General features: G+C 41.0%; 1 protein-coding gene across 5 annotated transcripts in view; it reads left to right on the top strand.

Annotated features, from left to right (window-relative positions):
* Positions 1-13,321, top strand: part of IGF2BP3 (insulin like growth factor 2 mRNA binding protein 3) — a 154,857-nt gene that overhangs the window by 47,286 nt on the left and 94,250 nt on the right. For all 5 annotated transcript variants that reach the window (XM_078059366.1, XM_078059365.1, XM_036120866.2 and 2 more), the window contains exon 3: positions 490-538. In XM_078059366.1, coding sequence (XP_077915492.1) covers positions 490-538 — 49 coding nt within the window. The remainder of the gene's footprint in view (positions 1-489; positions 539-13,321) is intronic.

Raw genomic sequence — 13,321 nt, 5'->3', positions numbered from 1 at the left:
GTAGTATGGATTTGTTTGTGTCCTGGTATGCTTAATTTGAGGCTTGAGGGCTTGAATTTAGAATATAGTCACCAGAGGAAATGTTTCTCAAATATTATAATTTAAAAAAGCCAATTTTAGGGGCTCCTGGCTTGGCTCAGTCAGTAAAGCATGGAACTCTTGATCTTGGGGTTGTAAGTTTGAGTGTCACATTGGTTGTAGAGATTACTTAAAAAAAAAAAAAAAATCTCAAAAACTAATTTTAGTGGCTTTTAAAATAAACTGTAATAATCCAATGATGCTGGATCTCCAAATGGTCTTAATATGATCCTGTGATCAACTTGGTCTCCTTTTTCCTCCTTGGGCTGCAGTTTCTTATTATACATTTGTTTGTATGTAGTTAATAAAAAGTTAATATGTTAAATAACTTCAAAGCATCCATGTTGGCTATTAATGTCTTTTGTTTTCATATTTTTTTTTCTTTTATAAAACATTTTAATTCTTCTGCAGGATCCGGAAACTTCAGATACGGAATATCCCGCCTCACTTACAGTGGGAGGTAAGAATTTACATATTTAATAAAGTCAAGATTTCTGTATCTAAGCTTACTGTTAGTTTTTTCTAAGCATTTTTCTCCTTCCCCCCCACTCTGGGTTGTGCTAGAACACAAAATTCTTATGTATTGTCTTGCTGTGGGGTTTTCTTTGCAGGGGCATATAGTATCTCTGTTAAAAATCTGCTCTTTGATATACTTTAACTGGGTAATTTTCCTCATTCAGTCCCATCCTAACAGAATCTTGTTTGAGATCTTTCTGATGAGTTCACCAGTTATATTTAAATATGAATTTCTCTCCTTAGCAGAATTTTTAAAGACACATACCTGCTACTTGTGCTTTATTTTAAAATGTTAACTCTGCTTTCTTTTGCTCAGATGGTGGCACTGTACTCACTATGTATAAACAAACTGTTTAGCACAATTGAATCCCATTGTCAGTAACTTCCAAAGCATAATAATGATGTCATGGTGAGAATTTGAGACACCAGTGGTTGAAGAGATTTACAAAAAAATGTCTGTTGAATCTTCCTGATGATGGAACCTGAAAATTCTTAAAACCTACCTTGGAGAAGTGGTGCCAGGAAAACTGCTCAGCTTTTTATATATTTTCTAATATAAAAATCAAGAGTAGCTAGCTTGGTGTGTTTCACATTAGTCTTCTGAAATGACATTTGGTGAGTCAGTCACTAAACCCAAAACCTTCACCAAAATGAAAAGTATGGTTGAAAGGTTTCTTTGGCAGTGAATTAAGGCAGGTTGGTCTGAGGTGTGATTCTCCCAAGGTCCCATTTGGTAACAAATCATTTATGCTCGTAATATTCTAGAGCATTTATTTTCAGAACAATATTATTGAGTTTAATCTTTGCTGGAGGAGTTGTTTCTTCGGTGTATGCTAAACATTTTCCAAGTTATATGATGTATAGAAAGTATGTTTTTGTAGATGGAAACAGTGACTTTTAAGATTAAACCTAAGGCATTTTCCTGTTTTAGATTAATACTTGTTTAGGAAATTCAGTAGCTTGGAGGATGGGTACTCAAATCAAGTGTTGTGCTAATCAAGGTTACGGATTTGGTTCCCCTATTTTATTTTTATTTATTGATATATTTCTTTGATCCCCCTATTTTAACATGGGCCATGTTAAACATGATTTTTTGTTTGAGAATCAAATCTCATATAATGTAGCTTTCAATGAAATAATCAAATGGTAGCAGCCAATTTTAAGATAGGAGTCCTAGCACATCAGCTATAGGCAAGTGGCGGTTCTCTTCATTCACTCATAGTATCTCTTCAGATTTAAGTTGCACTAGCTTTGAAGCATTTATTTTATTGTATTTTTGGTGGCTTTTCAAGGTTTTAGTTTACTGTATTCTTTCTCATTCTGGGTAAGATTTAATTCATGAGAATAAATATTTATTTGCTGTGTTCAACTTTTTCTTAACTTTTTTATATTTCATTTTGCCCTCCTCCTAGTCCTTTGAGGTAAGGTGAAGTTGGGGGTGCTATCTCCATTTTCAGGTGGGCGAATAAGGGCACACAGGATTCAAAAAAATAAGAACTGAATTGTAATTATATATATATATGTATATATATATAATACTGAATTGTAAGATGCTTAGGACTAGACTTTGAAACTCTTGACCTTTGATCTTGTTTTTTTTAAATGTTTGAAACACTGATAAAAAATTACTGAGGGCTTGTCAGGAGTAGAATGAACTATTGGGATGTTTCCTTTTACTTGAAGACTTGAGTGAATACCATCTGTTCCTTCCTTTTTGAGATGAGTCACTTTGTTTTTTTTTTTGTTTGTTTGTTTTTAAAGATTTTATTTATTTATTTGAGAGAGAGAATGAGAGAGAGAGAGAGCACATGAGGGGGGGAGGGTCAGAGGGAGAAGCAGACTCCCTGCTGAGAAGGGAGCCTGATGTGGGACTCGATCCCGGGATTCCAGGATCATGACCTGAGCCGAAGGCAGTCGCTTAACCGACTGAGCCACCCAGGCACCCGAGATGAGTCACTTTGTATAACTTTTTTTTTTTTTTTTTTAAAGATTTTATTTGACAGAGAGAAACACAGCGAGAGAGGGAACACAAGCAGGGGGAGTGGGAGAGGGAGAAGCAGGCTTCCCGACGAGCAGGGAGCCCGATGCGGGGCTGGATCCCAGAACCCTGGGATCATGACCTGAGCTGAAGGCAGACGCTTAACGACTGAGCCACCCAGGCGCCCCACTTTGTATAACGTTTTATTTGTACACTCGGAGTATGCCGGCTGTCTTGTGCCAAAGCCGTATAGACAGTGATAATTTTGGATTTAAAGGTCCAGATTCCCTTTATAATGGAGGGATTAAACTTTGAATCCACTGGTTAATCTTAGATTCACTGACAATGGAATGGCCAAACATTTGTGCCTCCTGATTGGATGCAGTGAGGAAACACAGAGAAACACGGGTGAAATAGTCTAACCTTATTTAAAAAAAAAGACTTGACTGGTTTCAGTTTCAGTCTAACTTTGAATCACCAAAAATATAGACAATAGAGGCACAACTTTAAATGATGCCATGAAGAAATAACTAGTCAAGTCCAGAATATGAGACATTCCACAGGACATGTGATAATGTTCTAGTCAAACAAGGGCATGTTAAAAGGGAGAAGAACTGTTAGGGACTAGGGCCTAAAAGGATAACCAACAAGCATATACTTAAAGTAAGTTATTTGTGAATCATGTCAGTAGTCCTTCGAAGCAGCATGAAGTATCTAGAAAAGCCTTAGTGGCTTTTGGGGTCAGTATCTAGAAAAGCAGGTGGCTTTGGGGTTCAGACTTGGAATTGTATCCCAGCTCCACTACTTTCTAGTTGTGTGATCTCTGAGCAGGTTTTAAAACTCTTCTGAGCCTCATTTTCTTCATTTATAACATGAGGATGAGGATCGCAGCCACCTCATTGGGTTGCTGTGAACATTGATAGAATGGTATATGCTAAAGCCCTTAAAAATGCGTGGTACATAGAAGTGCACACTACATTTTAGCTAGGACATGAGCAACAAATTCACCTCCTCTTTTTTTTTTTTAATATTTTTTCTTAAAAAAATGTTTTTTAAAGATTTATTTGACAGCACAAGCGGGGGAGCGGCAGAGGGAGAAGCGGGCTCCCTGTGGGGCTCAATCCCAGGACCCTGATCATGACCTGAGCCGAAGGCAGACGCTTAACTGACTGAGCCACCCAGGCGCCCCCAAATTCATCTCCTCTTAACCTTACGTTCTGGTGCTTGTCTTAGGTCCAGCCTGGAGCCCAGAAAACACTATGTTTTTCACCAGGGGAAATTGAGTGTAAAGGATTACACAGGTGCTGGAGGACTGAAAAGGGGAATCCAGAGGTGGTGACTGCAGGGAATGGCTACCATCTGAAGGCTGAGGGGTCAGACTAAGAGGTTGAGATGATCAGATCTTCGAAACTTGGAGAGAGAGCCCTGAGTATTTGAGACTCTGAGCAAGGGTTGTGGCTGGTGCCTGGGATGGGGGGGAAGGAGGTGATGAAACTGGCTCTAGGCGTGCGCATGGCAGCTAGAGACTGAAACGCACTGCTGTTAGGGACAGCTGATAAATGGGAAAGAGCCTGTCCTGTGTCCTCATTCCTGTCTTCCAGTCTCTGAAACTACCAGGGAACTGGGGTCAAAGGAGTGATACAGGGTATAGAGTCCTAGCATTGAAAAGTTGAAAGGTAGATCTGGAACCAAGAGCTTAATATTCACTCAGAGTTCTTTTTTTTAATTTTAATTTTATTTATTTATTTATTCATTCATTCATTTGCAAGAGAGCATGAGCTGGGGGGGAGGGGCAGAGGGAGAGGGAGAAGCAGACTCCCCACTCAGCAGGGAGCCTGACTCGGGGCTTGATCGCAGAACCCTGGGATCATGACCTGAGCTGAAGGCAGATGCTTAACTGACTGAGACACCCAGGTGCCCTTCAGTCAGAGTTCTAACCCAGAAGTGAAAATTCCTGCCCTGTTCTGCCAGTCAAGCCATTTTCTTTGAGGTCACTGAAGAGCTGACAGAATCTGGAACCAGGGCAGAAACACTGAATATGCAGATCTGTAGCTGGATTGTTAATTACTTCATTCCACTATGATATTTTTTATTTTATGTTTGCATTCATTTATTGTTTATATTTTCTTTATACCGTCATATACTAAATGATCAGAAGGGGATTCCTTTCGGGTTCTCTGTGTAGTGCATCTTGCATGCTGTGTGTGCCAAGCAGGGGTTAAACAGATTCTAACCGTGTAGTTTTGGACGATGATAAAGCACTTAGGGGCACTGGATTGGCCAACTATTTCACTACTTAAGTGTTTGTTTTTTGGCAGATAAAAATATGAGGAAACTAACTTTTTGAAGGACCTATTGCTGGAGAATTAGGTAGTTTTGTTTTTCTCCAAGTATGTGGAATGTAGAAGGGGAATAGGAGAAATTGTTGCTTTTCTACCTCCCATCCCCTTGCCTGAGATACTTGAAGAGTAGATTTTTGGTGTGACCAGAATGATAGAAGGGCCACATCTACAGTCCTGATGGCCAGCAGACCTGGGTCCTCAGGTGCCCTGAAGGAGGTGAGCATGTGTGCTAAGGATTTGAGTGGGTACCTTCTTGGACAAACAACACAGAGGTGGGGGAGTGACAGAGTCCCAGCAGTACACTTCACTTTCAACACCTTTGAGAACATGGTTTCTTCTTAGTCAGCGTCTCAGATGGGCCCCATTTCCCAAATTTAAGAAATTTCTTTCTGCATTTAACAAGTAAATTACCAAGGCCTTAGGAAAGGATTGTCAAAGAGAGTTTTTCCTAATCTCATTTCCTAATCTCTTACTACTGCTTTCCAGTCTAATCAAAATTCCTAATAAGTACTCTCAGAATACCAAAATGAGTACCTTCTCGGAAAGAAATGTAAGACTCATTAGTTATGTAAATGAAATGTTGTAAAGAGTAAATTAGGTTCTCATTTTGGGGTTGGGCGATAAAAGTAGAGTGATGTTTCCCAAAGTTCACTGTCTGGGAGAATAGTCTGAGCTAGTTAGTCCTCTTCATCTGAGAGGTTCTACATGACAAGGCCCTGACATTGCCCAAGACTGAAGCCACCATATTTTCTTTCTCTCTCTCTTTTTTTGAAGATTTTATTTATTTATTTGAGAGTGAGAGAGCATGAGAGAAGCATGAGCTGGGGGGAGGGATAGAGGGAGAGGGAGAAGCACACTCCCTGCTGAGCACGGAGCCTGTGACGGGGTTTGATCCCAGCACCCTGAGTTTATGACCTGAGCCGAAGGCAGACGCTTAACCAACTGAGCCACCGAGACGCCCCACCACTATATTTTCTAAGGCAAAGATTTGAATATGTGGTCTGACAAATACTTAGGAGGATTGCATACTTTGATATCACAGTCTTGGTAGAAAATCCAGAATGTATGTTGGCTTTACCTCAAGGATTGAATATCCAATTTTTCCTGGACTTAACTGAGCTGGGAAGACAAGTATCTTGGGAAGAAACTCTGAAGAGATTTCCACAGTGTAAGGTCTGTTTCTGCCATGTGTGTAGTCTGGTGTGATTGAGTAGAGGAAGCAGAAGCGGTATCATGGGCTGAATGTAGGGGAGGGGTAAAGGGATTTTCTTTATAACTAAAGCCTTCTCCGTTTGTATCCAGCCTTCGGACATATATGAGTTGGTCTCTGGTTCTGGACAGGGAAAGCAAGTAACCAATGTACTAAAAATGAAAAACCAAAGCTGTAAGTTGGAAATAGCGACATAAAATACTGTTTGGGTTTCTTCTCAGCAGAGTTACCTTAATGATTTCTTTTTTTTTTTCTTTTATTTATCCATTTTAGAGAGAGTGAGAGAGCATGCAAGCGAATGAGTGGGGGGAGGGGCAGAGAGTGAGACTCTTCAAACAGACTCTGCTGAACTCAGAGCCTGACCCGTGGCTCAGTCCCGTGACCCGTGAGATCACAGCCTGAGCCAAAACCAAGAGTCGGACGCTCAACCAACTGAGCCACCCAGGGGCCCCTTAATGATTTCTTCTAAAGGTCTTTTTGGTACTTCCATATGTGCTTGAAGCAATTTTTGGAAGTATATCTTGTAGGAAATTTTAGAAGGCTCTTCTTTCGCAGGGCTATAGTACTGCCTTAACAACACTGTATTTAGTGTTTGGCTAGTTTGTTTTGAACCTAGCTCCTAGTAACCAGCTTGGAGAAAGTTGACTTCTAGGGGATAGGGAATGTTAGAACTTTCTTGGCTTCCTCCATGATTAAAAGTTTATTCCTTTATAGTTTGCTGGTGGGGAGTGTTGTTGATAGTAAGACCTAATAGGGGGTGGTAGCAGAACTTCCCTATAAATTACATTCATGTTAGTCCTGTCCACTGTCTGATAGAAGGGCTAAAGCTTTTGAGAGATGGCCACATTTCAGACTGCAATGGAAGACCTACTGTAATAAATAAGGTAGAAACCTCAGAAAATGGATATGTTGTGAGATGAGGCAAGTACTCAGAATGGAGAAATTATATTATCCACATTGCACTGAGAAGAATGCTTAATGGAAGCAAGTTGTAGAGGTCAGAAATACGGATAAGATTAGTAATAGTTTCTTAAAGCTGGTAAGGTCCCATGTCTGTTACTTTGTTTCCGTATGGACTCTGAATATAGTAAGAAAGATTGATTACAGGAGAAGCACCCTGGCTGTACTACTAGTAAGTAGAAATAACAATGTTGTTATACTAGGCTCTGGCAGAAGGGAAACCAAAGGAGTCTTTATTTAGAAAGAAATAGGGAAGTATGCAAGAAAGTAGTGATGCCGCATTATCCAGTCTGGAAGGGGGAGAGCAAAACTGTAGCATAGTTACCTAAAGTAGTTCTCAGAGAGCCCTCGTAGTAAGCCTTGGATGAGTGTGTGCTGGGAATTAGAAGACTGTGTTGGAGACTGGGGGAGGGGGGATGACTTCCCAGTAAAGAGATTTAGGCCAGGGCCATGGAGTCAGTTAGGTGACGTCCCTGGTGGATGTGTTCAGTGGCAGAAACTCATTCATCTTCATCTGTGCAAGTGCTGATTACTGTTTGGTGCTCTGGTCAGATGCTTTTTGGCCCAGGGTGAATGCATGAATTAATGATGAACAGAAGTTGGGTGAGACTGAACCATTTAAGTATAATTGACGATGAGAAGCTAACAAGATGAGGTACTCAATCAAACAGAAAAAGACATCATCTCTAGACATAGTGGGGTTGACGTTAACCATGAACTGAATGAGAAGTCACAAGAGGCATTGATGTTGAATATTACAAATAACCCATTTAAAGGTTGGCTTTTGCAGCAGATATCTTTGAGTTGTAAATAAAGTAGTAACGGATAAACAGTGTTCTTGGTAGGTGATTTTCTGACTTTTCTCTTCAAGGGACATGGTATGGCAGAAGCCTGGTATATGAATATAAATGCAGAGCTGTTGAAAGCTGGCATAGGACCTTGTCTGCTGGTTCCCTCTTTCGCCCCTGGGGAAGTTTTGTGGGCCTCTTTGAAAATCACTATGACATCAGTTGTTAGAGCTAGTTGATCTCTGCCAAATAAATCTGAAGGACCGGAACAGGCAAGTTGAGGAAACCATTGACACACATTGGTGATCTTTCTTCACTGTGACCTGACTCTGAGCACTGTCCCGTAAATAGCTGACACTTACTGAGCACTTATGTGGTAGGCGCTGAATTAACCCATTTTATCTTCACAACAGTCCCATGTCCCCACTTTACAGATGAGGCAGCTGAGGTACAGAGAGGTGAAGTAACTTGCCCAGGGTCACGCAACTGGAAAGTGGTAGAGTTTCTGCTCTTAATCAGGTTACTCAAACAGAAAACTTCCCCCAAAGGTAAGTTTCTCTTTCTTATAATTATCATCATTTATTTGCTTTCAAGATGCCCCTAAAATTTTGACAGTGAACCCAATAGAGAAGGGATTCTCCCCAGGTTTGGAGGAAATGCATGGTTATGAGTGATGAATGGGGTTGAACAGATTATTTGGGTAAGTTACTGGTAAACCCTTCCTTTTAGAGAACCGTGGACAATGGCGTTCTTTATGCATCATTGCTCTGGGATGGGTTGGACGTGGTCTCATTAGAAATGATTTGGTGAAGGGGCGCCTGGGTGGCTCAGTCGTTAAGCGTCTGCCTTCGGCTCAGGTCATGATTCCAGGTCCTGGGATCGAGCCCCGCATCGGGCTCCCTGCTCTGCGGGAAGCCTGCTTCTCCCTCTCCCACTCCCCCTGCTTGTGTTCCCTCTCTCGCTGTGTCTCTCTCTCTGTCAGATAAATAAATAAAATCTTTAAAAAAAAAAAAAAAGAAATGATTTGGTGAAAGACATGCAGGGGAATTAAATACCAGAGTTATCCTATGACCTGTATAGAAACAGTATATGCGGCAAGTATTTCTGGTCCCAAGCTGCTACCTCCATGTGTTTACAATGCCCTTGCACCATGATCCTGGACTTACGCCCTGTACTTCTGTTGTTCTTCTGAGATGGTTATCTCAAAGGTCTCCAGGCCCTTCATTTAAACCTTTTTTTTTTTTTTAAAGATGTTTTATTTATTTCTTTGACAGAGAGAGAGACAGCGAGAAAGGGAACACAAGCAGGGGGAGTGGGAGAGGGAGAAGCAGGCCTCCCGCTGAGCAGCGAGCCCGATGCAGGGCTCGATCCCAGGACCCTGGGATCATGACCTGAGCCGAAGGCAGACGCTTAATGACTGAGCCACCCAGGCGCCCCTAAACCTTTTATTACAAAAAATATCAAAGATAAAAATAGGTTAATATAATGGTACCCAATTTCAACCATTATAAATATATGGTGAGCCAATCTTGTTTATAGCTCTACTCTCTTACCCTTTTCCAGATTATTTTGAAGCAAATCCTAGACTTCCTATTAATTTCATTTAGTAAATAACTGCAATATGTATCTCTAAAAGATAATGTCTCTGTATTAGTTTGCTAGGGCTGCTGTAACAAAATACCGCAGGGTGGGTGGCTTAAACAACAGAAACTTTATAATCTCATAGTTCTGGAGGCTAGTAGTCTGATAACAAGCTGTCAGTGCATTTGTATTCTCCTGAAGGCTGTGAGGGAAGCATCTGTTCAAGACTTCTCTCTTCTGGTAGTTCCCTGGCTTGTGGCAGCAAAACTCCAGTCTTCATGTGCTGTTCTTGCTGTGTGTATGTCTGTGTCCAAATTTCTCCTTTTTATAAGGACATCCATTCTATTGCATTAGGATCGACCCTAATGACTTTTTTTTTTTTTAATAAGCTCTATGTGCAACGTGGGGCTTGAACTCATGATCCCAAGATCAAGAGTCACATGGTCTACTGATTGAACCAGCCAGGTGCCCCATAATGACTTCATTTTAACTTGATCTCTGTAAAGTCCTGATCACCAAATATGGTTACAATCTAAAGGACTGGGAGTTAACACTTCATGATATGAATCCTGAGGATACACATTTCAATCTATAACCATCTCTTTTAAAAATTCACCACTGGGTGGCTCAGTTGGTTAAGCATCTGACTCTTGATCTCAGCTCAGGTCTCCATCTCAGGGTCCTGAGTTCAAGCCCTGCATTGGGTTCCACACTGGGTGTGGAGCCTACTTTAAAAAAAAAATACGTATTAAATTGATAGTAACTCAAATATCAAATCATTTGTGTTTCCTTGATTATCTCAATGTATAAAAGTTTTTGTTTGAATCAGGATCTAAGCAAGATCTTTTTTAAGACAGTTAATCAGTAGGACCCTCCCCCCCCATCCCCTTTTTTGGTGCTATGTATTTCTTTTTATTTTTTTAAAGATTTTATTTAGTTATTTGACAGAGATAGCGAGAGCAGGAACACAAACAGGGGGAGTGGGAGAGGGAGAAGCAGGCTTCCCGCTGAGCAGGGAGCCCAATGAGGGGCTCAGTCGCAGGACCCTGGGATCATGACCTGAGCCAAAGGCAGACGCTTAATGACTGAGGCACCCGGGTGCCCCTGGTGCTATGTATTTCTTGAAGTTGGTTTATTCTGTAGAATGTTCTACATTCTTACTTTGCTGAACTGTATCCATGTGTTACCCCTTAACATGTTCCTCTAACCCTTGTGGACTTGCATTAGATATAAGTTCAGTTTTTTGTTTGGACAAAACAAAGTAATAGGTGGTTATGCATTCTTCCAATAGAAGGTACATAATGTCTGTCTGTATGATGTGAAATGCCACTGATCGCTGCTTAGATTCGTAATTGTGTAGTTGTAAGATGGTAATATTTTAATTCTATAATTTCTTCATTCATTATTTGTAAACTTGTTCTCATCAGTTATTTGATCACCCTGAGGTAAAGTCTGTAAGACAGACAGGAAAAGTGCTCAATCTTTCATTTTCTACCTTATAAATATGGGTGCCTTGGCATCCTACAAAAGTGACCACTGAGGGTTTTGTTTTTACCAATGAGTTTTTATGTATATAATTGTGAGCTCATGGATTTACACAACTTTGGGTTTCAAAGTTATTGGAATCATTCATATTAATACTCAAATTATCCTAATCCTGAGAGACTTGTGAAAACTTCAAGACTGTGCCAGTGTCCTTTTTTTTTTTTTTTAAGATTTTATATGTTTGTTAAAGAGCGTGCGTGTGCACGCACAAGCAGGGGGAACGGCAGGCAGAGGAAGAGGGAGAAGAAGAAGCGGCTCCCTGCCGAGCAAGGAGCCTGACACGGGACTCGATCCCAGGGCCCTAGGATCATGACCTGAGCCAAAGGCAGACACTTAACTGACTGAGCCACCTAGGCGTCCCGCCAGTGTCCTTTGGATGCTACCTCTGTAGTTGAGATCTTCCTTGATTTGGGTTTCAAGAAGTCCCAGGTTCATCTTGTATGTTTTCTGCTCCAAGGACTGGAATCAGCCCTTTCTCTCAGGAGCCTGGCTCCTTGGGAAATGGGGTTGAGAGATCACAGAGTGTCATGCCCCTCTTGGGACCAAATCCATTGGCCTTTTCTTGGTTGTTCATTTTGTTTGCAACAGTTATGTTCTCAGCTCCTCCAACGGTTTTAGTCATGGCCACTCTTCTGTGCCCTGACATGTGCTTTTCCATTCCTAAATGTGAACATTTCTCTATTATTCACTCCTTTGTTTTTTCTCTTAGAAATTCCACTTGTTGCTGCCTGTGTTTTGCTTCTTGCTTGGAAGCAAACGTTCTCTGGAATATTCTTTGCATTTAAGGTTTAAAACAGAGTTTCTTTCCCTCTCAAATCATTTCTTTGCTTTCCCTGTGAATTTTAATAGTGCTTAGGTCACATGGGCTTGGCCTTGAGGTCACCCTTGATTCTCCTGTTTGCTTTTTGGCCACAGATGTGTGGGTCCCCCCCCCCCATGCTTCCTTTGGTGTATTTCCCTGTACCCTGTGGCCACCACCCTGTAGAAAATTCAGTCCTAAGGCAACTGTTTTAAGCATCTTACCATGTGTAAATGGAGAAAACATTGTGGGCACAACCACCCTCTGAGGGCTGACCGTGAGGGCTCCTGCTTTGTATTCTCAAGCTTTAAAACTATCTTTAGAAGGGCCTGAGCACTAATTTTAGGATTCTGCTTTAGTGCCAAGTTGTGAAATTGCTCTTTCAGTTTCATAATCTTCAAATGAGTCCTGTAACTCTTCAGATGAAAACAATTGGTCTTTTCTGTTCGAGTTATATTAAGCTACCAACAACCACAAACAGATCGTTCATAGTTGTAAACAGGAAAGGTCGTAAAGAGAGTCTTTGGTTTAGATCCAAGAAGAAATAATTAGTAAATAAATCTCTTTCCTTTGTGTTTCAGGCAGAGCTTTCTAGAGGATTCCCATACTGCTTCCCAGTTCAAATTGGCGATTTAGGAATAAGTGTGATCCTATGAATAAAGACTGAGAGGAAAGGAAGTTAAATGCTTGGGGTGGGAAATAAGGCAATAGTTATGCAGACTTTAATGCTTCATGACCAAACAGCCAAATAACAAAGTAACTTTTACAAAGCCTATTTAAAAACTGATCTCTTTTCTGCATGGGATTGATGGATCTTTATGTTCTAAAGTCTCAGGAGCCCTCAAAACACCCATAACTTGCTGTTTTCTGTGTGAGGTAAGAGGTTTGTTGGCTTGATTGAGAATGTTGAGAGGGGGTGATCTGTGTCATTATTACTTAGAACACTTCTTATACCAAGTACATGGTATCTCTTCCAATACCATTCTCCCAACTCTTCAACACCAACAAAGTGTCCTACAACTCAATTCATTTCTGACACTAACTATTGGATTTAATATCAGACTCCAGGTTAAGGGCTCCATCTCACAAGACTGTCTGGATCTCAGATGCCATGTGCAGTGGGATGCCCAGGTTACTCACACTTAGGCCTGATTATAAATTTGGAGGGTCCCACAGTAGCATGTCCCTCCCTTCTCCCCTCTCACCAGTAATTCACTAGAATGGCTCACAGAACTCAGGAAAGCACTTAACTTACTATTACCAATTTAGTGTAAGTGATATAACTCAGAACAGCCAGATGGAAGAAATGCACAGGACAAGGTAAGGGGAAAGGATTGCAGAGCTTCCATGTCCTCTCCAGGTACAACATTCTTGCCACATCTCCATGTGTTCACCAACCTGGAAGCTCTCCGAACCCATTCTTTTGGGATTTTATGAAGGCTTCATTACATAAGCATGATTAATTGAATCACTGGCCATGGTGATTAATTCAATCTCCAGTGCTCCTCCTCTTCCCAGAGTTTG

This window comes from Halichoerus grypus, chromosome 12 (assembly GCF_964656455.1).
Source record: "Halichoerus grypus chromosome 12, mHalGry1.hap1.1, whole genome shotgun sequence".
Classification (NCBI taxonomy): domain Eukaryota; kingdom Metazoa; phylum Chordata; class Mammalia; order Carnivora; family Phocidae; genus Halichoerus; species Halichoerus grypus.
This window is presented reverse-complemented; position numbering and strand designations above follow the sequence as displayed.